Source organism: Magallana gigas, chromosome 8, assembly GCF_963853765.1.
Source record: "Magallana gigas chromosome 8, xbMagGiga1.1, whole genome shotgun sequence".
Lineage (NCBI taxonomy): Eukaryota > Metazoa > Mollusca > Bivalvia > Ostreida > Ostreidae > Magallana > Magallana gigas.
The window spans coordinates 14,089,240-14,111,728 of NC_088860.1; the positions used below are offsets into that span (position 1 = coordinate 14,089,240).

A 22,489-nucleotide genomic window follows, 5' to 3' on the forward strand; every position below is an offset into this window, starting at 1 on the left:
TTAGTTTAATGAAAGTGGTTCAAATACTTAAATGAATATCTAACTTTATTGCATGCTAACTATTTATATAAATATTCCTTACAAACCGTGAAGATTTTATTGATGTCGTACACGAAATCAGGTAATTGTCCAGTTTGGGGTTTAAAAAAACCCAAAAAACTTTATTGAATATTGTGTAATATTGTAAACGCAATTTAGTAGGCGAAATCGTACATGAAAATAATACGAATGTGGATTTGTCTACTAAAAAAATTGTAAGTTTAACGCCTATTACATATGTATTTACAGTATTTTGTCCATACTCCAATCTTGCATTTACGCATTTATCTATCTTTATATATCCTCTCTCTCTCTCTCTCTCTCTCTCTCTCTCTCTCTCTCTCTCTCTCTCCATCTTAGTTTTCAAGTTTTCATCAACAAACCAAAAAAAAAAAAAAGAAAAAAAAGAAGAAAAAACGAGAAGGATATTTTTTATGAGCATTTATTAATCTCAAATCTATAAAAGTATGCAAACTTTAAAACAGATGCATAAGTATTATAAGTTTTAAAAAAGCAAACAGCATATGTTGATCTAAAAATGAATAATAATAATATCAGAGCTATATAAACATATTACCTGTTCTACAGTAAAAGAATATGGGTAAAAAAATCTACAAAATAATTAGAATATTTTTGCAAAAAATTGTCATTTTCACTTATATAATGTATATAGCTAAGAAGATAAGAATTTGAGATTTTGATATGCCAGGAAAATTCCCTTTCTCACTCCCCCTGGAGGAATTTCAGTCCCAACTGCTACATACTGACGACTTTTGTTAATTATGGCACCTACTTTCATCTTCTGCAACAATTCGTGGGGACTCAGCACATTTTTGCGATCCTAAAAAAAAAGCAGATGAAATTCAATTTCAATTTTTTTTTTCATTAATTTGTTTACATCCAAGTTAGTAAGTGCTTTTAATATCATTAAAATTTCAATCGATCACAAAAAACCCCTGGCAGTTTACAAATTGGTGATTCTTAAGGGTATAAAAGTGGCTTGCATTGCAGAAAAATACACAGTCCACGTTAGCTTGTTATGTACATGTATTTTTTTGTACTGATCGCTAACTTCATAGCCAGCACATGAAACATCAAAACATTACGCTAGCCATAATCGCAGCGAGATTCATCGATACTGAAAAATGGTGACCGGAAGAGACGTTAGTCAAAATTTTTCAGTCACGACTAATCTTGCAAAATCTAAAAGCATTAGGTAAGCCCTCATCGCAGCGAGATTCCTCGAGACTGAAAAAAATTGACCGAAAGAAACGTCAGTAAAACGTTTTCAGTCCCGACGAATCTTGCTGAGATTTTAATCAGCCCGTGATCTCAAATAAATTTAGCTTTCATAAATCGATCAACCAGGAACGCAACGTCGACATTAAAGAACAAAAGGACATCAATGAACGACGCAAAAAAACCATTTTTAAAGCTATTTCAGTTCTGAATGCATTCGAAAGGAGTTTTAAAGAGTTGTCTAAGGAATGCGTTAGTTCATACGCAGAGGGGTCATTTTACTGGATCACGTACTTTTTGGTCTCTGAATTGCAATCGATTTTCCTAAGAAATAGCGGGGAAATACGTTGTGAATGTAAATATTTATATGCAATGTACTGATCGACATTTACGATATATGTACCCTTTTCCTTACTTTCTATGAATAATTAAAGAGAGATTCAAATAGGATAGCGAAGTGAATAAAACAAAGTTCAAATGATTGTAGTGATCATTGCAGAAATAAGTTTTACTTCTATCACGCTCAGCTGACGTAGGTTATTCAATTCTTCTAGCTTCCTTCCTACCAGCATTTTAAAGCATTTCAAAATTTAAATACATTCGGTAGCTATTGAATTTATTGTTTATAATGCAACTTTCTGCCAATCGTTACTCGCACAAGTCATTATTATGAAGATAAAAAAAAGGAATGTGAAAATCAATGAAATATCTACCAATTTAAAGGATAATTTGGGCATTTTATGCTCTATAGAATGCAAATAATAATTTAGGTCTAAAATCGTCAAAACGTAATTCAGTCTTATACTCGATGAGTTCAAATGCCGCGATACAATACTTGCCTAATCTACCCTTTATCGATAATGTCAAACAGAGTTTACTTTATAAAACAATTGCAATTTAAGAAGAGTTATAATCAGTGAAAATGTAAACTTCGATTTCTGTTCATCGAAACTTCCCAATTAATTCTTTGTGGAAAACGTCGAATGCCCAACGATGAAAATGAACTGGATTAGGCCAAAACAAACATCCAAACGTGTTGATATTTTCACAAAATTAAAAAAAAAACATTTCTAATACATGTAAGTGTGAAGAGGTTTCTTAAAAAAACAACCCACCAAGCCAGGAACCTCAACTCTCATGGGGAATGATCTTGTTGATAAAATCACGTCAAATTTAATTTAAATTTAATTTGGTATAAAAGCAAAATACTTGGGTTTTTTTCATACCTGTTTGTTTGCTACGAACAGAACTGGGATATCTTTGGTGACTTCAAGACTAAGAAATTCTCTTATGGCGTCTGAATTCTCTTGTAACCGCGCATCATCGGCCGTTGAATCCGCCACCCAAACAATCACGTCAATGTCTTTGACAAATTCTTTCCAGTATTTCCTGCATAACTCCGACCCTCCCACTGCAAACAATCAGCTATATTTAGTCTACAGTCATTGAAGCTTTGTTTCTTTTTATTCACGGAGAAGGTGTTTACGCATTAAACACAACAACGTCTCAATAATCAGAAAATGTATCAAGCTGTAAGTTACACATATTTTATGAATTCTTATTTATTCTTAAGGTTGTTTTCATGATAACAGTAATTGAATTCGATTAAAACCAGATATTATTTTTAAAAAGATCGACTGGTTTATTACCATCCCAGATGTCGAACAGAGTATCTCCAATGGTGACAGACTTGATGTTGAAGCCGACAGTAGGTCTGGGCATGGAGTTCTCTTTCTTGCCTTTCCCCAAGCACTCAACGAACGCGGTTTTTCCGCTCCCATCCAGTCCCACCACAAGCACTCGTAACCGTGGCGGATTCGGAGCCGTCTGTGGAATGCAAAGAAAGAGAGTGACAATTAGAGAGTAATTTATGTTGTACGTGTATAATTAGTATTTTTTGTTAATATTTCATTTCCGTTTCGCGTTTCTTGCACAAACAAATTTGCAGTAGCAAGCTTTAAAATTTTCTATAAAATTATCTAACATGTATATGTTCAATCATGCAGACCTCGATCCTGTAATTATTTGTCCTGGGTTGGGGAGGGAGGGGTTGCTTTTGTTGGGTTGAGTAATCAATGCCTATTTTTGCTGTTTTATTACATTTTCAACGGTGAAATATTGTTAATTACTAGTATCCATTGAATAAAAATGATGATATTGTTCTTCCACACTGTGAAAGTATAAATGAAAATGGTATTGGGTTACCGAGACAATAATTTAAGATATTCATGCGCGATCTATTTATTATTGTAGCTTCAACATTTAAATAATGAAATTATTCTAATAATTTTTATATATAAAAGTTATAAAGTTGTCTATATATGTTGTGTTGATCACTTCGTATAATTTTCTTATGGACCTACATCTGTATATTCACCTTGCAGTATTGTTTTGAATGGCCTCAACAGGAGACGGCTAATACGGGTAAACAAAAATCGGGGAAAATGCAATAAACAGAAAATTCACTGTTTTGTAGTTTTATGCGGAAGTTATTTTACTCATGGGACAGGTTATTTTTATATTTTCACTCGTACATGTACTCCGCACTTGTGAAAATATATTTATTAAAAAAAATAATCTTTTGAGATCACTCGTGAAGCAACTTCCGCATTTAACTACAACGCATTGAATATCCTCTATTTATGATATGAACCGAATAAGTCTGATTATTTGAAAGTGTCTAATGTCTGGACTCCCTAAATTCTCCCCTATGGATCCATGCAATCAATGTTTCGGTTATTAGCACCTATAATAACACTTCAAAGACTATATGAATGCATATACAACGATTTTGCAAGAATTAACATAGCTAAAATATATACGTTCCTTTTAAAAGAGGTTGCCTGTTTTTAATCATGTAAATATCAAAACGTTTTTTGCGGATACTATACATGTATATTGCTTTATATAGCAAATACTACATGTATTTTTAAAAAAATCTACACAAGCCTTCTGTGATCTCTGCCTTGCAGATCTACATATTTAAAAAAAATGTGTTGATATCTTAAAACAATATTGGTCCACCAAAAACGAAATACTTCCATGCATAGGTCTGTACATGTATGTGTGCATAAACATCAAATGATCAATCTTACCGTGTTTTCGACGTTTTCAAAGTATTCATCAAACTGAACATAAGTAAGTCTGTTGTTCAACCATTTGAATAGTCTGTAGACTCCATATGCAAAAGCTGTGGTGACGACCCCAGACACGATAATGGAGCTTGGCCGTGTCTCCAATATGTATTTAACCCATGAATTTGATGAAGAATCCATCTCTATCTACATTGTTGACGTTCAAGATCAAGTTTAACGCAGATCATTGTCTTGGTATCTTAATCATTACAGCGTTTGAAAATTTATGCGTTTAATCACCGAAATATTGCCGTAAACCTTATAGAACTAGTTAAACATGACTATCCATAAAAACAATATTTTCTTTCCTTTGAACGCAGTGATTTAGATTGAAAATATTTTGTATTGTGGTAATGATGAATATTCATGTGATAGAACGGGTTCGCAGGTATTATACGGGTACGTAGATTATGTTCGAGTGTAGTATTCATTTTGAGGATTCCGGACAACACGAGAAAGTAGATTTTTTTAAATTTCAGAATTAAAGATGTTGAACATATTAGAATGTAGCAAAGATGTTTATATCATGCACAATTTTAGTGTAACTGACAAGGTGCTTGTCAGGTAGACAAAACGTCGTGAAGTTTTGGCGATTGGTTTCAAATTGGTTTTGGCGAATCGCGGCATGCGGTATTTTGAAAGTAAAGGATATTTTTGATGACCGACTAGTTGTATCGGACGCCAATGTTAAAAATAATAAATATATAAGAAAAATTGGGTGTCAATGTTGTGTTTTATTCGAGATGGAAGTATATAAGAAGCGGTGAATTTGATTAAAAAAAAAACAACAAAGGATAGAGTCATGTACATGCATATTTATCGTGACATTAATCTTATATTTCTTATAGATCTATTTATATTTCTTATATATATAAAACAACTACCAACGACACGAACAATAAAGTAATTTTTAATTTATTAAAAATATTGTCAATTTTTCGGGACAACCCGTCCATTCTTCAGGACAACAAAATAAGAACTACATAATTATGAAATGAGAAAAAGATCTACAAAACTACCACGTGAGAAAAACATCAAGTCTTTGTATTAAAGATTATAATTTTATGGGTCGTTACCATATACCAGTGAAGGGCTTCAATTTTATACCTATGTTCGGCTCTAACATGTAGGGCCATTGTACAGGGATGGCTCTATATCTTATGCCTGTCCCGATGTGGGATCCCGGTTGTTGTGGCATACTCCAAAATACCCACAACTTCCACTTCAAAGTGCCTAGAGCTTGGCGAAAGTACAATTGCTAAATATTTTATATTGACTAAAGTTTGTCGCAATTGAGGAACCCTCAACCTAAATGTACTTTTCAGAAAGGGATTCCTCTACCACTGAGCTACCGCAGAAAATAACTGTTCATTAATACATGGAATTGAACATTATATATCTAAGAACACAAGAGTTTTATATATTGATAAGCCTGGAAAATTCCTTTTCTAGCTCTCAGTCCTGGAGGGATTTCTGTGCCAACTGTTTTGTATTGACGACTATTGTTAATGATGTCTTTCGCTTTAATCTTTTGCAGCACTTCTTGAGGACTCAGTGCATTTTTGCAATCCTGTAAAAAATGAAGTTAGAATATGTACATGTTAGCAAAGTAGTGAAACAACTTATGGGAGTTGATTTTTTTTATTTATTATATATGCAATTTCAATTTTAGGTATATCACAAGCATTTCGTGTATGTTTCTAAATCCAACTCTCATTTTTTCCAACAAAAATATTCTAATTTGCATTTTTAATAAAAAAAACCTGATGTAAAACTGTAGAATTTTGCCCATTATTTTAGTACTTATAATGTGGCCCTCTTCAAGTGTTTTTTATATACTTCTCACTTGCGGGTATTATAGGCTGATAGACCAAGAAAGCAATCTAATATTTTTCTTTCATTTAAAATAATCAAAATACGTCTTTCCACAATTTTTCATCCTATATTCGTCGTTTGCAGTGTATTATTGCCGTAGACTGTTTTATTTTTAGCCGATCTTCAATCTGTCAAGATTTTGATTCGTGCTTTAGGCGTTTTTCTAATTATAGTGAATAAATATCGTTTGAACCCCGAAATATAAAATATCGAATAACTAGGGGAAATGTGCTCCAATGCATCTTAAAATTAAGAGTTTTTATATGCAACTGAGAGCAACCAGAAACCTTTTTTTGGGGGGGGGGGGGGGTTATACTCACAAGTGTGTATTTGTGAAGTGGATTAGCTTTTCTTTTTAATTTAATACCTGTTTGTTTGCTACGAACAGGACCGGGATGTCTTTGGTGACTTCAAGACTAAGAAACTCTCTTAGGGCGTCTGAATTCTCTTGTAAACGCGCCTCACTGCCTGTTGAATCAACCACCCAAACAATCACAAGGGTGTCTTGTTGGACATAATTTTCCCAGTCTTTCCTGTCAGATTCCGACCCTGCCACTAGAAAAAAAATAGCCATGTTTAGACTATATTGTCGCTTTTTAAAGGAAGATAGTGCGTTATGGATAAGATGAATGTACACTACAGTTTAAAGCTAAGAAAATATTAACACGATAAAAAGGAAATTGTAACATGTACATGCAAGATGTTCTTCATAAGAAATAAACTTTAAACAATTACATACTCCAACATTGTTCAAAATAATTCGGCAATAGATTCAATTTTAACTGTAAACGCATATATTTTAAATGCATCTTAGGAATTCCAAAAATATTCTTGAAATCATGAAATGCAAAAAATACTCTTTTTTACCGTCCCAGAAGTCGAATTGAGTGTCTCCAATAGTGACAATGGTCATTCCAAAGCAGGCAGTAGGTTCTGGTTCCACATTCTCCTTTTTGCCTTTCTCCATGCACTCCACGAACGCAGTTTTCCCGCTCCCATCCAATCCCACCACAAGTATACGTAGACTTGGTCTATTTGGATCGGTCTGTGGGATAAAGAAGTAGTACAGAGCTTACATAGAATATTTGAACATCGACTTTACATTGTACTTACTGCACTTAAAAGAAAAACAGACATTAAAAATTGCTTTTTAAAGGGTTTAGCGTAATTGTAGAGTTCAAATAAAATATGCCATCGACCACCCCCACCCCCCCCCCCCCTTCCGGCTAAGCAGTAACGAATCATTCAAATTGTTCACGAATTATGTTTCTTTTCTTATAAGGTATCTAGAATTATACCACTTTGGTGGTAAATGAAAAATAACTAAATTTGCTCTAATTAAGCAACCCCCACTCCCACCCTCCACTCAAGAATAATAATTACAAAGCACTTGTGTGGGTTCGATTGCTTAGACTCAATCATGTCTATATGTCTATATAACATCCATCATGGTTGCACATCATCTTATGTATACTTAAAAAAAGAGAGTGACATCTTACTATAGACAGTATAAATTTTACTGTATACATGTCATGAATTTTATCACTATCATATATCTCAAAGGCATCCGTGTGATAAACCTTTGCTTTATCAACCAAACGGGAGATGCTTTATCAAAAACTTTCGGTCCGAACTGGTATTTTTGATACATCCTCTCGCTTCAGTGACCTAGTTTTCAAAGATTTTCCTGTGAATTCCACTTCACTACTTCAAGTATAAAACTTTTCAAATGAATTTTGTCGAAAATTTAATTTAAAAAAAATGAGTGAAAACTCATAGGTAAGATTTTTCGGAGGAGTCTGTCCCCTTTCAAAACAATGCTACGTACGTGACTATTACTGTTAAATAACATTATCGGTGCGTAGTATGTACAATATATCTCTATATGTACGTTTACATCACATGATACAAAATCCATGTATCTTAAGGTATCTGAATCCGAATTCCGTGCAGTACCACCTTCCGTAAATTGCAAACATTTTCGCTTTTACACGAAACGCAATGGGAAAGTGCTTTAAAATGCCACTCTCTCAGGACTACAAAATCAAATATAGTTATTTACTTATTAATTACTTCTGCATGAACAGCGTCCAAACGTTACTCGCCGACTGGAGAAGTCGTTTCAAACCACGATTAACGGATTATTACAGAAACTTGTGTGTAGACCTCTCTAGATCCACGCCCCACCCTCCGCCCATCGATGGCAACCAAAATCACGTGACCCATTTTCCGTCAAACAACAACATGGCGGAATATTTTAGAAAAGCGCAGCTTCCGAAGCATGATGAGGAAGGAGCACCTTAGTTCGATAGCATAATTGTTTTTAGTTGTTCTATGTTGTCGGAACAAGGTTTACACTTTGTAAAATATTATGATAATATCAACCTTGTATTGATCTGAATTTAGAAAATACTTTCATTCATAAACTTGTGTGTGAAAATAGGTACTTGCTGGTGTAAATAAACTATAAGTTCAAACCTACCGATTTTTCAAAGTTTTCAAAGTACTCGTCTGGATCATTCTCGGCAACGTTTCCATTAAACGCCATTTCCTACTTTGTTGACTTTTAAGATCAATAGTATAAGCTTCGTAACATGTAAATACTGGTTTGTTTTCAAATATGGCTTGTCTTATCACCGAAAAATCTTATAATTAACCTTACAGAGTTATTAAAACATAAATTGATCGTTATTTCTCTTGTACCCCAATAATTAAAAAGAAATATGAAATGATTAAAAAATGGTGAATATAGTAGATAAATTAATGAACGAATTTAAAAAATACTTAAACAGCCCACATCGCTAACCTGAGCAACAATAGCCAGCATAAGCTTTAGTCCATCTTTTAAAACTCAAATACAGATAACTATTATAGACAAGTTAGAGTATATCCTGATTTTCATTTTATTTCTCCGTGGCAACGTATTCCTAAGTTACAATGTAAGGAGACTGGATGGTCAATAAATTTGCCATCAGATCACACCAAGTACAATGTATAACACAACATGCGGGGTGTATGCTATGTTGTACACTGGGTGTAGGCTTCCGAAGCGAGAAAACGGTGTCGAAGGTACTATATTTGTCCAATTAATTAACTTATTTTGCCAAAAAGAGTATGCTTACGGAAGAAATTAAAACATGAATTAAGGAATATATAGACACGTTTTATTCCATTGTACATGTTCTAGTTTTCTCAAACACCTCAACACAATTCCGAAAGTCAGAGTGAGTTTGACCCTGACGTTCGTTAATGATCAAATATCTGGACAAAGGTTCCGTTTATCATCACTGTTTTGTTACTAACAATTACATACCATCTGTGTTTGATTATACATAAATTTTCTGTAAATAAAAGCAATCGAATTCAGAAAAATTTGCGAAAAAGTGATGTTGTACACGGGGTGTATACAACGTGTTGTACAAGGGTTGATACAATCGGTTTTTCTTGCAGAGACTAGTGCATAATATCAATGGAAAATGTTTAATGCTTATTTATTTTGATAATGTAGCTCTCTATATTGTTTTGGGTCATTCTTGATTATCATGTATAGAGCTTGGTTAGCACAACACACGGTAGGTACAGACTTTCAACAGTGTATATTGATAAATCTTTTGATCAAATGTTTTAAATCAGTCCAAAACTGCTTTGTAGATGGAGATAGAAATTGATCATACAGAGGAAGTTCATGATGAAGAAGAATCCTTTATATGCGAATTTTGCTCAGTCATTTAAACACAGATCGTCCTTGTATAGACACCTGAATACTCACAAAAATGCAATCAATGCCCAAAAATATTTGCCACGCGACATTACTTGAATCTTCACATTAGAAATGTCCATACAGAGCCAAGAAACCTCCTCTGTCCCCATTGTGGTCGAGCATACCACACTTCATGTGCATTGTCATACCATATAAGGTTTAAGCATAAGGGTGGGGTAATGAAGTGTATGGCCTTACGTTACTGCGTTGATATGGTAGTAAGTGAAAAAACCCAGCTTGAATCTTAATATAACCAGCGCTAATCACTCTCTCTCCCTTCCTCTCTTGAGAGAGAGAGAGAGAGAGAGAGAGGGGGGGGGGAATCCGACAATGTTTACTATAAATCAGGTATTAAAAATACAATCAGAATGAAAGCACGATATTTTTTATGAGCATTGTATTAACCTCAACGTTAAAAACCATGCAAAAGCATATATAGATAATTAAATCAAATATAGATAACTTAAAAGATAGTAATAAAGAATGTTTGTAATAGTGAAGCTGCACTATATACACATCTACCTGCTTCGAAATAAAAAAAAAACGAGAAAAACTCTTAGAAAGTGAATAAATGTATAGTTTGTCTGTTGTTTTTTGTCCCGTTAAGAATATCATAATGTTATGGGTCGTTACCATATGCCAGTGAAGGACTTCAATTTTATACCTATGTTCGGCTCTAACATGTAGGGCCATTGTACAGGGATGGCTCTTTATCGTATGCCTGTGCTTGGCGAAAGTACAATTGCTATATATTTTATATTGACTAAGGTTTGTCGCAATTGAGGAACCCTCAACCTACATGTACTTTTCAGAAAGGGATTCCTCTACCACTGAGCTACCGTAGAAAATAACTGTTCATTAATACAATGAATTGAACATTATATATCTAAGAACACAAGAGTTTTATATATTGATAAGCCTGGAAAATTCCTTTTCTAGCTCTCAGTCCTGGAGGGATTTCTGTGCCAACTGTTTTGTATTGACGACTATTGTTAATGATGTCTTTTGCTTTAATCTTTTGCAGCACTTCTTGAGGACTCAGTGCATTTTTGCAATCCTGTAAAAAATTAAATTGAATTATGAATATAGAAGCAAAGTAGTGAAACAACTTATGGGAGTTGATTTTTTAAATTTATTATACATGTATATGCAATTTCAATTTTGGATATATCACAAGCATTTTGTGTATGTTTCTAAAACCAACTCTCATTTTTTATCAACAAAAATATTCTAATTTGCATATATTTCAATAAAAGAAAATTGATGTAAAACTGTAGAATCTTGTCCATTATTTTAAATATATCATTAAATAAATATTAGTACTTATAATGTGGTCCTCTTAGTAGGTACATCGTCATCATTGTCCGCTTGTTAAATAATCAGGTATTTCTATTAATACAGTGGCAAAATCCTCACATCAATTCAGCTGTAAGTTTGGCCCTTTTCAAGTGAATTTTATTGCCCCGTACCCCTCGCCACTTCAGAATTAGTCGCGTGAAAAAATTCGAGATATTTTTTCACTGACATTTAATCATCTCATTTTAATATGATTCTCGTATATTGAGAAATTGACAAGAGCAAAAACATACTTCTTACGGAGAAATGTAATGGAATTTCAAACCCTGGTTTGTTTTTGGACTCTTTCCCTACCCAGTACTTCTCACTTGCGGGTATTATTGGCTGCTAGACCAAGAAAGCAATCTAATATTTTTCTTTCATTTAAAATAATCAAAATACGTCTTCCCACAATTTTCATCCTATCTTCGTCGTTTGCAGTGTATTATTGCCGTAGACTGTTTAATTTTTAGCCGATCTTCAATCTGTCAAGATTTGAATTCGTGCGTCAAACGTTTTTCTAATCATAGTGAATAAATATCGTTTGAACCCCGAAATATCTATAAATATATAATATCAATTAACTAGGGAAAATGTGCTCCAGTTTTTATTTATAGGCAACTGAGATCAACCAGAATTTTTTTTTTCGGAGGGGGTTATACTCACAAGTGTGTATTTGTGAGGTGGATTAGCTTTTCTTTTTCTTTTTAATACCTGCTTGTTTGCTACGAACAGGACCGGGATGTCTTTGGTGACTTCAAGACTAAGAAACTCTTTGAGGGCGTCTGAATTCTCCTGTAAACGCGCCTCACTGCCTGTTGAATCAACCGTTGAATCCACCACCCAAACAATCACACGGGGGTCTTGTTTGACATAATTTCCCCATTTTTTCCTGGCAGATTCCGACCCTGACACTAGAAAAGAATAACCATGTTTAGACTGTATTGTCGCTCTTTAAATGAAGATAGTGCTTTATGGATAAGATGAATATACACTACAGTTTAAAGCTAAGAAAATATTAACACGATAAAAATGAATTCGCAACATGTACATTCAAAATATTCTTCATGAGAAATAAAGTTTAAACAATTACATACTCCAACATTGTTCAAAATAATCCGGCAATAGATTCAAAACTGTAAACGCACATATTTCAAATGAATCTTAGGAATTCCACAAATATTCTTCAAATCATGAAATGCAAAATATACTCTTTTTTACCGTCCCAGAAGTCGAATTGAGTGTCTCCAATGGTGACAGTGGTAATTCCCAAGCTCCCAGGCCCAGACGGTTCTGGTTCCACATTCTCCTTTTTGCCTTTCTCCATGCAATCAATGAACGCGGTTTTCCCGCTCCCATCCAATCCCACCACAAGTATACGTAGATTTGGTCTATTTGGATCGGTCTGTGGTATAAAGAATTAGTACAGAGCCTAGTACATAGAATATTTGAACATCGACTTCACTTTGTACTTACTGCACTTAAAAGAAATACAGACATTTAAAAAAAATGATTTTTCAGGTTTTAGAGAAGATGTAATTGTACAGTTCAAATAACACATGCCACGGACCCCCTCCCCCTCCCCCTCCCCCCTCCCCGGCTAAGCAGTCACGAATTATTCAAATTGTTCACGAGTTACGTTTCTTTTCTCATAGGGTAATTGAAAAGTGACTAAGTTTGCTCTAATTAAGCAACCCCCACTCCCACCCCCCACTCAAGAATAATAATTACAAAGCACTTGTGTGGGTTCGATGGCTTAGACTCAACCATGTCTATATGTCTATATGAAATATATCATGGTTGCACATCATCTTATGTATATGAATTCATCATTATCATATATCTCATAGGCATCCGTGTGATAAATCTTTGGTTTATCAAACTAACGGGAGATGCTTTATCAAAAACTTTCGGTCCGAACTGACACATCCCCTAGCTTCAGTGACCTAGTTTTCAAAGATTTTCCTGTGTATTCCACTTCACTATTTCAAGTATAAAACTTGTTTTCAAATGGATTATGTCGAAAATGTTGATTTAAAAAAAATGAGTGAAAACTCATAGGTAAGATTTTCCGGAGGAGTCTGTCCCCTTTTAAAAACGATGCTACGGATACATGATGACTATTAAATAGTATTTCCTGTTAAATAACATTATTGGTGCGTATTACGTACAATATGTATCTATATGTACGATGACATCACATGATACCAAATCAATGTATCTAAAGGTATCTGAATCCGAATTCCGTGCAGTACCACCTTCCGTAAATTGCAAACATTTTCGCTTTTACACGAAACGCAATGAGAAAGTGCTTTAAAATGCCACTCTCTCAGGACTACAAAATCAAATATAGTTATTTACTTATTAATTACTTCTGCATGAACAGCGTCCAAACGTTTCTCGCCGACTGGAGAAGTCGTTTCACACCACGATTAACGGATTATTACAGAACCTCTCTAGATCCACGCCTCACCCTCCGCCCATCGATGGCAACCAAAATCACGTGACCCATTCTCCGTCCAACAACAACATGGCGGAGTATTTTAGAAAAGCGCAGCTTCCGAAGCATGATGAGGAAGGAGCACATCAGTTCGATAGCATAATTGTTTTTAGTTCTTCTATGTTGTCGGAACAAGGTTTACTCTTTGTAAAATATTATGATAATATCAACTTTGTATTGATCCGAAATCAGAAAATACTTTCTTTTATAAACTAGTACTTGCTGATGTATATAAACCTACCGATTTTTCAAAGTTTTCAAAGTACTCGTCTGGATCATTCTCGGCAACGTTTCCATTAAACGCCATTTCCTACTTTGTTGACTTTTAAGATCAATAGTATAGGCTTCGTAACATGTAAATACTGGTTTGTTTTCAAATATTTACCGGGCTTGTCTTATCACCGAAAAATCTTATAATTAACCTTACAGAGTTATTAAAACATAAATTGATCGTTATTTCTCTTCTACCCCAAATAATTAAAAAGAAATATGAAATGATTGAAAAATAATAAACATAGTAGATGAATTAATGAAAGGATTTAAAAAATACGTAAACAGCCCATCGCTCACCTGAGCAACAATAGCCGTCATAAGCTTTTAAATTAGTCCATCTTTAAAAACTCAAATACAAATAACTAATATAGTAGAGTATATCTTGATTTTCAATTTTTTGCTCATAAATTGTACAGGAGGCTGGGTGGTCAACATATTAACTATCAGATCAGCCTTAAAATTTTAAACATGATATTTTTGGCCATAAACTATCATTTAGAAAAGAAAAAAATCCAAATACTACAACTTTAAAACTTGAACATTTTCCTATATCTTTAAACATTTTTTCAATTTTTTTTAATGCATAATATTGCATATAGTGTACCCCTGAAGTTTTTGTTTTTCAGATCAATTATACATATATCAGAGATATGCATATTGCTTGATTTTTGATAATTAATGCAAAAATACCAGCTGTTGAACTTAGTCATTGCATTTAAAAAGGTTACCCCTAATGTACGAATAACCCTTCCTACAGTTTTCGAGATAGGTTATTAAAGTTTTTGTTTTTGGAGATCAATTGTAAATATATACAATTAATGTATGTGCATATACTAAAGTATTTTTTCCATACACAGGGTGTGTATTATTTGCCCAGATAACTCCTCCTACAGATTTCTAAATACATGTATGAGGTTATTTCCAATAAATGCAGCATAGAGACAAGGATTATACTTTGACTTTTTTTAAATCGACAAATGTATTAATAAGGATACCTTGTTTACAAAAAAACAAAAATAAAAAAAAACATAAAACCGGTTTGCTGTCACATTGACAGCTTTCTCGATCTTCAACCAGGTTTAAGCTTTTCTGGCAAATTGGTGTTTGAGAAGAACTTTTTAAAAAGATTTTTCTCTTTGTAAAAATTCGATCAACCAGTGTGGTTCCTAACCCCGGGGGTTATGATTTGGAAAACCTTGAATCTACACTAGACTCCAGAGGCGGATCCAGCAATTTGGAAAAGGGGGGTTCCAATTAATGATAATCAATACGTGCAAAATTCATTATTTTTCAACAAACAAGGCCTTTTGAACGTTTTCCATGCGTAAATTTAATTAACAGTTATCTCGTCAATATCTACATGTATTTCATACCTATTTTAATATCAGAGTGCACTGCATTTATTAAGCGTTTTGGGTTCGGTAAGGAAGATTTGCACAATTTCTAGCCTTAGAAAAAAAACAAGTCTCCAGCAATGAGAACGTGCGTCTATGCTTAATAGAAAGAAACACTAAAAACAAAAAAAAACAACAAAATGATTCAGACTTATTACGACAAGCTATTATAAATATGAATTTTTTGGTAATTTTTTTTATGTCTATGATGTTTAAATTCTGAACTATTTATCGATTTTGATTTCTATTGATTGCATTCTTAAATAAAGGTCTAAATGATAGGATATGACAAAAAATGCATGGGATACTTTATCTGCTGAATAGATTGTACATGTGTAATACAATGGTACAAGCAATAGTCGTCCCAGGGAACTTGATGTGACCTCTGTAATGGGGGGGGGGGGGGGGGCTTCGTTTGTGATTCAGGTATTAAGGTAGCTAGCATTCCAGAAAAATAGCATAACCTGCATAAGAAATTCTTTAAATGAGCAATTTTAAAAGCATTTATTTGAAATAATTAAAGTATTATGGTATAAATGGGAAAAATTGCCTTTAAATAGGCATTACAAGTTTTCCAAATAATTCATATGTCCCAGAGAAAGGGGGGGTTCCGACCCCCGGAACCCCCCCTCTGGATCCGCCAATGGTCACTCTACCCATGGATGAAGCTAGCCAAGGGTTTCCGAATCTGAAAGCTAAGGTGTTTAAAATCAGCGCAAGTTTTTGTGCGCCGTAAATTACATCTTTTGTATTAGAGAAACTGTAGCTCTTAAGTCTGTCAACTTGAATTTTCTCGTAGAGCTACAGATCTGCAGGTAAGTGTGAAAATATACGAATACATGTCATCGATCCTTTGGAAGAGACAAATTATTTTTAATAACAAGTTGTCTTTCTTTTATTATGAGGCCCGAGAAGTTGCGATTGCGCTAGCTGCAGGACTGCGTTCAAGATCGTAGCAACTAGCCTAGCCGCAGGTCGTAGATATCTAGGTCTGTTGATTTGAAGTTGGAAATCAGTGGCGTAGCTTAGGGTAGATGATTATGGAAGCACTGTGCCACAGCAGGGCAGGGGATTTGGGGGCCCGCAATGGTCCAGGGTAGAAGCTGACGCATTTTTCAAAATTAATATCGATAGCTTTTTTTAAATTTCTCCAATATACATTTTTCTTCAATTGTAAATATATTTTTTGTGCAAAATTCAAGCATTTCATGCGATATTTTTCTATAAAAATTATGCAGCGTATATGTAATTTAGTATTGTTAATTTCTTTAGACTCAAGCCAATAAATGGTTTTTTTTTCATTTCACGAAACAAACAAATAAAAAGAAACATTTGTACATGACAAATTTATGGTATAAATTCAATAATCATTATCAAAGAGGTAGCCCAGTCTTCGTGCTTCGCAAAAGAGTCAATGACTTTGTCTGTGTCTTATAGACCACTGTTTGTACGCATGTAGTACCCAGAGACTTGAAAGTCTCGTAGAAAGCATGTTTGACCTGAAATGAGTTTTCATTCGTCTCAATACACTAAAAACAGCGTTCTGCTGTCGACGTCATATTTATATATTTGGAACCCGAGCCCGAAGTTATTCAAAATTTTTACCAATTTCATTTATATTAAGTTGAATTTGATGCTTAGTATAAAATATTTAGGCTACGAATATCTACACAGTGGCTAGGTTAGCTTACCGCTCATTAGCGTAGTCGCTACGTAGCTCTACCATCTTGAATGCAGTGTACAATGTTGTGCTTACAGCATAGTCAGATTCAGAAATGTTGGGGACTGGGGCGTTCCGAGGGATAATTTTTGTTTCGGGGGGGGTGGGGGGGGGGGTGGGGTAACGAGACATGAAATGCAGTTTAAATTTCCCGGGGGGGGGGGGAGTTCTGGATCCCATTCCCCGATCCCCTCTAGATCCGCGCATACTGTATTATAGCATAAACCTATGTAAGGACGCGTGCGTGCCGCGATGAACATTAGTATCAATAGCGACATGTATATTCGTCACTTGGCCTTGCATGCTTTCAGACACGGATGCGGTATAGCCCCAGCTTGTCTTGGTTTTTCCGCCCACAATCGGGCTCTCCGACTTCTAAATTTCATGTAACATCAGAGCAGATCATCATTTTGCAATGTCAAATAAAGCAAACGTAATTAAAAGTTTAATATCAAACGTATGCCTCATTCTGAATGTTAAAAAAAGTTATTTCGATAAAAAACATCCCAAACCCTTGCACGGAATCACATATCTCTATATCTAAAGGTATCCTAATGTATGAAATTGACATTCAAAAAAAAATTGTAAAGGAGACCGGTTGAGCAACAAATTACCCAAAAGATTCGCATTTAAGGTTCCTCGACACACCAAAATTTTATTTTATGGATCGATAGAGAATCTTTTTTGAAACATGATTCCACAAAACAGAGATCAATATCGGCTTTCAGTTATTTTATACGAATTTTTTTGTATTTTTTCAGTGAAATAGGAAAAACTGTTTTGCAGACAAACAGAATATATTAGAGCTTAAAACTTGTTGTCAGTTAATGTGTAATATAATTATAAATTAATTCATGCCAAAGATCGTTTGGTCAAGTGTTTAATTTTTTAATTAAAAAAATATTTCTGAAAATCAAAATTGTAATTCTTTAATATCTTTTTAATCTATGGATAAAATTTTAAAAATAACATATAGTCACATAAACTATTTACTAAACAATGATATTTTACAAAGAAATTGAAATGAAAATGCGAAATTTTGGAAAAATTGCTATTTATCAAATTTGAACCGATCCCGATTGAAAAAAACCTGATCCCGATCAGAATTATTTTAAAATTGAAATTTTACAAATAAACTGCAGTTTTTTTCTAAGTAATTGATATGAATTATAAAGTTAGTAAATGAAACCATTTTACAGCTAAACAACCTGAAATTTTTGCAAAATTCTGATTCATTCTAACTTTATGTGATTTCGTTCGGGGTCAGTTTAATTACAATCGGGATCGGTTCGATTTTAAAATTTTCCATTTATACTTTAATTTCACTATTTGGTTTCAATTTCTTGTTGAAATATGATTGTACAGCAATTGTTAAATGCTAGTAACAGTTTATATGCAGTTTTTATCCATAGATTTAAAAAATATCTACAATCCTTTTTTTTCATTTTCATAAATATTTTTTTTACAAAAATATTTCAAAGTTTATCTGGCCGTTTTTGATATGTATTTATAGATAATTGTATTGTGCATTAATTGATAACAAATTTCTAGCTCTAATATATCTTGTTCGCAGCTAAAACGATGTTTCCGGTTTCTATAAAAAAATACAAAAAAATTCATATAAAATAATCAGAGGCCGATATAGGTGTCATTTTTGAATAATCATTTCTCAAAGAGAATTCTTCATCGATCCATCAAATAATGCATTGGTGTGTCGAGCCACCTTAAAACTTTAAAAAGAGTTTTCTAACCATGAATTATCCTGAATAGAAATAAATTACAAATTATACAGCGTTATAATATTATCTATTGAATTTGAATACCAATCTGATTAATATTAGATCCTTTATTTTTATTTTTTTTGTTGTCGTTACGAGTATAAGTTGTTTACCATTATCTATTTTAAATGAAGAAAGTCTTAAAAATATATTTTGTCCCTTCTCCGCTCAAGTATATATATCTTTTGCAATCACATAATCAGGAGTTTTTAAACTGCAAAGTGTGTGCGCGTTAGTTTTTGGTTTTTTTTTTGTTTTGTTTTTTTTTTTGGGGGGGGGGGGGGGGGGGAGGGGTGAACAAACTCTACAGAATCGTTGATACTAAAATATTCTGTATATACAGGTATGCATTTGGTATCAGTTTTTTCCCAACACGACACTTGTTACTGTATCGAACTTCGGTGTTAAAAAAATATGCTATAAAAAATATGAATATATATATACACAAACTATACAATCAAGATTCGATGACACTTTGATTTACTTTTAATTCTGTGACTCATTATATAACGAATGTAATGGCCTGTCTGGTTGTCAACCTATAGCGGAGATATGGCGGCGTGGTGTTGGGTCTGCGCTGTACAGACCTGATACTGCGCAGGGCAGAGAGTGAGCGGCACGTTTACTGCCATCTAGCCATCTGGTGGGGGGTGCCCTATACAGGCAGCCATACCTCACCGTCTGAACGTCTCCCGACGAAAAGAAATATTTACAACTTGTCCGACCTTCGCTTGTAGTCGGCTGTTAACAAATTATATCTTTCGTTCCATTATTAGAGATGTATAAATAAATGTGCGAGATGGTATGTATTCATGTACGTATGTGTATATACACATTAAAAACACAATTTAGCTCTGTAAAAATGTGAGTACGATTCAGAGAAAAGAGGGAGGTGCGGAATTACTTCCTTAAAGTGGTCAGAGGATGATGATGAAATTTTAAGGGGATTTTTTTTCTCTCTGTGTATATTTCATAAGAGTTGGGTGCTTCAGCATTTTTACTTTTTATGGGGTAAACCTTACAAAAATGTGTCAATAATCCCTTTCATTTGAAGTGCACATTCACCGTGGTTTGAGTAGATTTTGAGTACGTGACAACGAGTTTAAGATAAACCAATTAGGAACACCACAATATAAGGTAGATCACTCAGCGAAATTCAACACCCGTTCCCCAGAGAATGACAACTCGGAGCATCTAGAACAAACACTTACAACAATTTAACGAATAGAAATGACAGACACTTATGATATAAATTTTGGGCTTACTTTCATTCAGGGAAAGTACTTATGTGAAGGAAAAGAGAGAAATACAGAAAGGAAGGAGAAAAAAATCATAAACAGTCATTAACTCGCGGAGGATTCAGTTTACGGACAAAGTCCAAAGTTGATAAAGCACATCGCCAAAACGTCTTAAACGACCTCGTGATTTTCAGCAATCACGTGCTATTTTTTTTGTAGATGTATTATCATATTTAAGCGACGCATTTTCAAAGTTTGGCCAATGTGATATTTAATGCTTTGGAAAGAAAAGATTTGAAACAAACGCATAAAAATACAAAAATGAATGAAAATAAATGAATGAATAAATAAATAAATAAATAAATAAACCCGATGACCGATCATCTCTTTATTCCTCGGTCACTAATCAAATCTGTTAAGTTTATTTCAATTAATTTTCAGAAATCTGGAATCAATGATTTTAAACTACATATATATGCAATGACCAATATGTGTAAAACAATATGACCAATATATTTTTTTTTTGTAAAAATGTAAATCTATATTCTAGTGATAGGAAAAAATATATACATGTAGACACAATTTAAATCAACATCTGCTATTCACAATTTGAGAAAACTGTTTAATCAAATTCAATATTATAGCATTATCACAAATTGATTTCCTATACATAAAGTAAATTAAACATGTCCAACTGTTTAGGAATTTTTCATAAAATTAATCATTAAGGTTTCAAAAACACAAAATGATTACTATAGCACCGTATTGCAGACAAAAAAAAGATCATACTGCATTGATGATTGCAATTCAAAATCATTTTAAAGTGCAAAGCATAGCACAATGCGTATAAAGACAAGTCTGAAACATTTACAATATGATATAATATAATGCATTTTTGTATTAATAAAGTATTCACAAATATATCGTACATAAAAAATCAACAATTGTTGTTTTTAATTGTAATCTACAACCTCTGCATTCTTTGCGGCAGTTTTTGACAACGCGCATGAGCATTATATATCAATAATGACATTCAGAAAAAAGATACTACCCGGTATTTTTGAAGGAGTAATCAAAGCAATTTGTTTTTGTGCTTATAACATCGGAAATCGACTTATCTTTCTCAAGTACATTTACAATTGAGTCTCAAGAAAATACTTATTGAGACAACTTTCAGTTTCATATCCGGGTTTTGTGGTTTACAATTTATCAGGTTTATTTATTTCATTTTTTTAAATTGAGTGTCAATTCCGCCAAGAGGAGAGAGAGAGAGAGAGAGAGAGAGAGAGAGAGAGAGAGAGAGAGAGAGAGAGAGAGAGAGAGAGAGAGAGAGAGAGAGAGAGAGAGAGAGAAACAAAAATAATAAATGAATAAACTCATAACTAAAATTGATGACTGTTTAAACGATTAATAAAGGTTCACATTATATTTTTCAATCCGAAAAAAACCCAGACACTTTTAAAGACCTGCATTCATTTGCATTTATATTTCTTGTATGCAGAAAGCGTGCGCTGAATTTTCTCAGCAATTTTAATTGTACGTATGAAGCATATTGCGTCTCACAGATTCCGCCCATTACAACGACATTTATTTATTTGAGATATATATGTATATATATTTCTGCTGAGAGCCCCCCCCCCCCCCCCCCAATTTAGTGGTCACCATTCATCTGCTGAGAATGTAAACGTGGGAGTGAGTACTAATGGCGGTCCCGCAAACTTCCGTCCTCCATGCAGCGACGGGAATATTTATAATATGACGTATCCGGCTCACGGCCAGTCATATCCTAATGACTCGGGGACCAAGACAATGAAACCCGTTTTCTCCAAGTTTCAGAAAACACAGAAATCAGTAAATGAACGCGATAAAGAAAAAAAGAAAATACCAAGTCTTAAATTTCCCCCCTTTTTTTTTTATTTATAAGCATTCTTTTCACCAGAAAAATCTTTGTTATGCATTTAGTTAAAAAAAGTTGATTCACGTGTCCACTGGTCATTTAGACTGACAAGTGCAATTTCATTTATAATTCATTCATATCTTTAAACTGTGAAGAATTAGACATCTATTGGTAATTACAAAATGCATTGCGTTTATTTATTTTTCAAACATAGGTTTCTCGTCATGTGATAAATTATTTAAGATTTGTATGTAATATATGAGTGTAATATATATTAATACGTATCAAGTATATAAAAATACAAGCT

General features: G+C 33.7%; 2 protein-coding genes across 7 annotated transcripts in view; both read right to left on the reverse strand.

The window, feature by feature from the left end:
* Window positions 1-465: 465 nt before the first annotated feature.
* LOC109617057 (ADP-ribosylation factor-like protein 3) lies at window positions 466-4,598 on the reverse strand. The gene is made up of 4 exons (XM_011456684.4): window positions 4,374-4,598; window positions 2,928-3,105; window positions 2,505-2,689; window positions 466-880 (listed from the first exon to the last, which is right to left on the reverse strand). The coding sequence occupies exons 1-4, from the start codon at window positions 4,551-4,553 to the stop codon at window positions 713-715; spliced, it is 711 nt and encodes a 236-aa protein (XP_011454986.3). The 5' UTR covers window positions 4,554-4,598; the 3' UTR covers window positions 466-712.
* Window positions 4,599-5,310: 712 nt separating this feature from the next.
* LOC105347546 (ADP-ribosylation factor 4) overlaps window positions 5,311-22,489 on the reverse strand; it is a 46,985-nt gene continuing 29,806 nt past the window's right edge. For 2 of the 6 annotated variants that reach the window (XR_010708541.1, XR_010708539.1), the window contains exons 2-5: window positions 12,604-12,787; window positions 12,049-12,296; window positions 8,770-11,104; window positions 7,188-7,332 (exon numbers count right to left, since the gene is read on the reverse strand). Coding sequence is in view for 2 of the 6 variants with exons in the window: in XM_034471445.2 (XP_034327336.2) it covers window positions 5,812-5,982; window positions 6,655-6,842; window positions 7,155-7,332; window positions 8,116-8,205 (627 nt within the window). In the remaining 4 variants the exon portion in view is untranslated. Of the gene's footprint in view, window positions 5,983-6,654; window positions 6,843-7,154; window positions 7,333-8,115; window positions 8,330-8,769; window positions 11,105-12,048; window positions 12,297-12,603; window positions 12,788-14,123; window positions 14,282-22,489 lie in introns of those variants that run through there. The other 4 variants (XM_066069165.1, XR_010708540.1, XM_034471445.2 and 1 more) reach the window with 4 other exon arrangements.

What these genes read in the sequence shown, in the direction of transcription:
- LOC109617057 (XM_011456684.4), bottom strand. Translation starts at nt 4,553, where the DNA reads ATGGATTCTTCATCAAATTCATGGGTTAAATACATATTGGAGACACGG. An exon ending in TTGAAAACGTCGAAAACACG is followed by an intron (nt 3,106 to 4,373) that starts GTAAGATTGATC and finishes TGCATTCCACAG; the next exon opens with ACGGCTCCGAATCCGCCACG. An exon ending in TGTTCGTAGCAAACAAACAG is followed by an intron (nt 881 to 2,504) that starts GTATGAAAAAAA and finishes CTTTTTTTTTAG; the next exon opens with GATCGCAAAAATGTGCTGAG.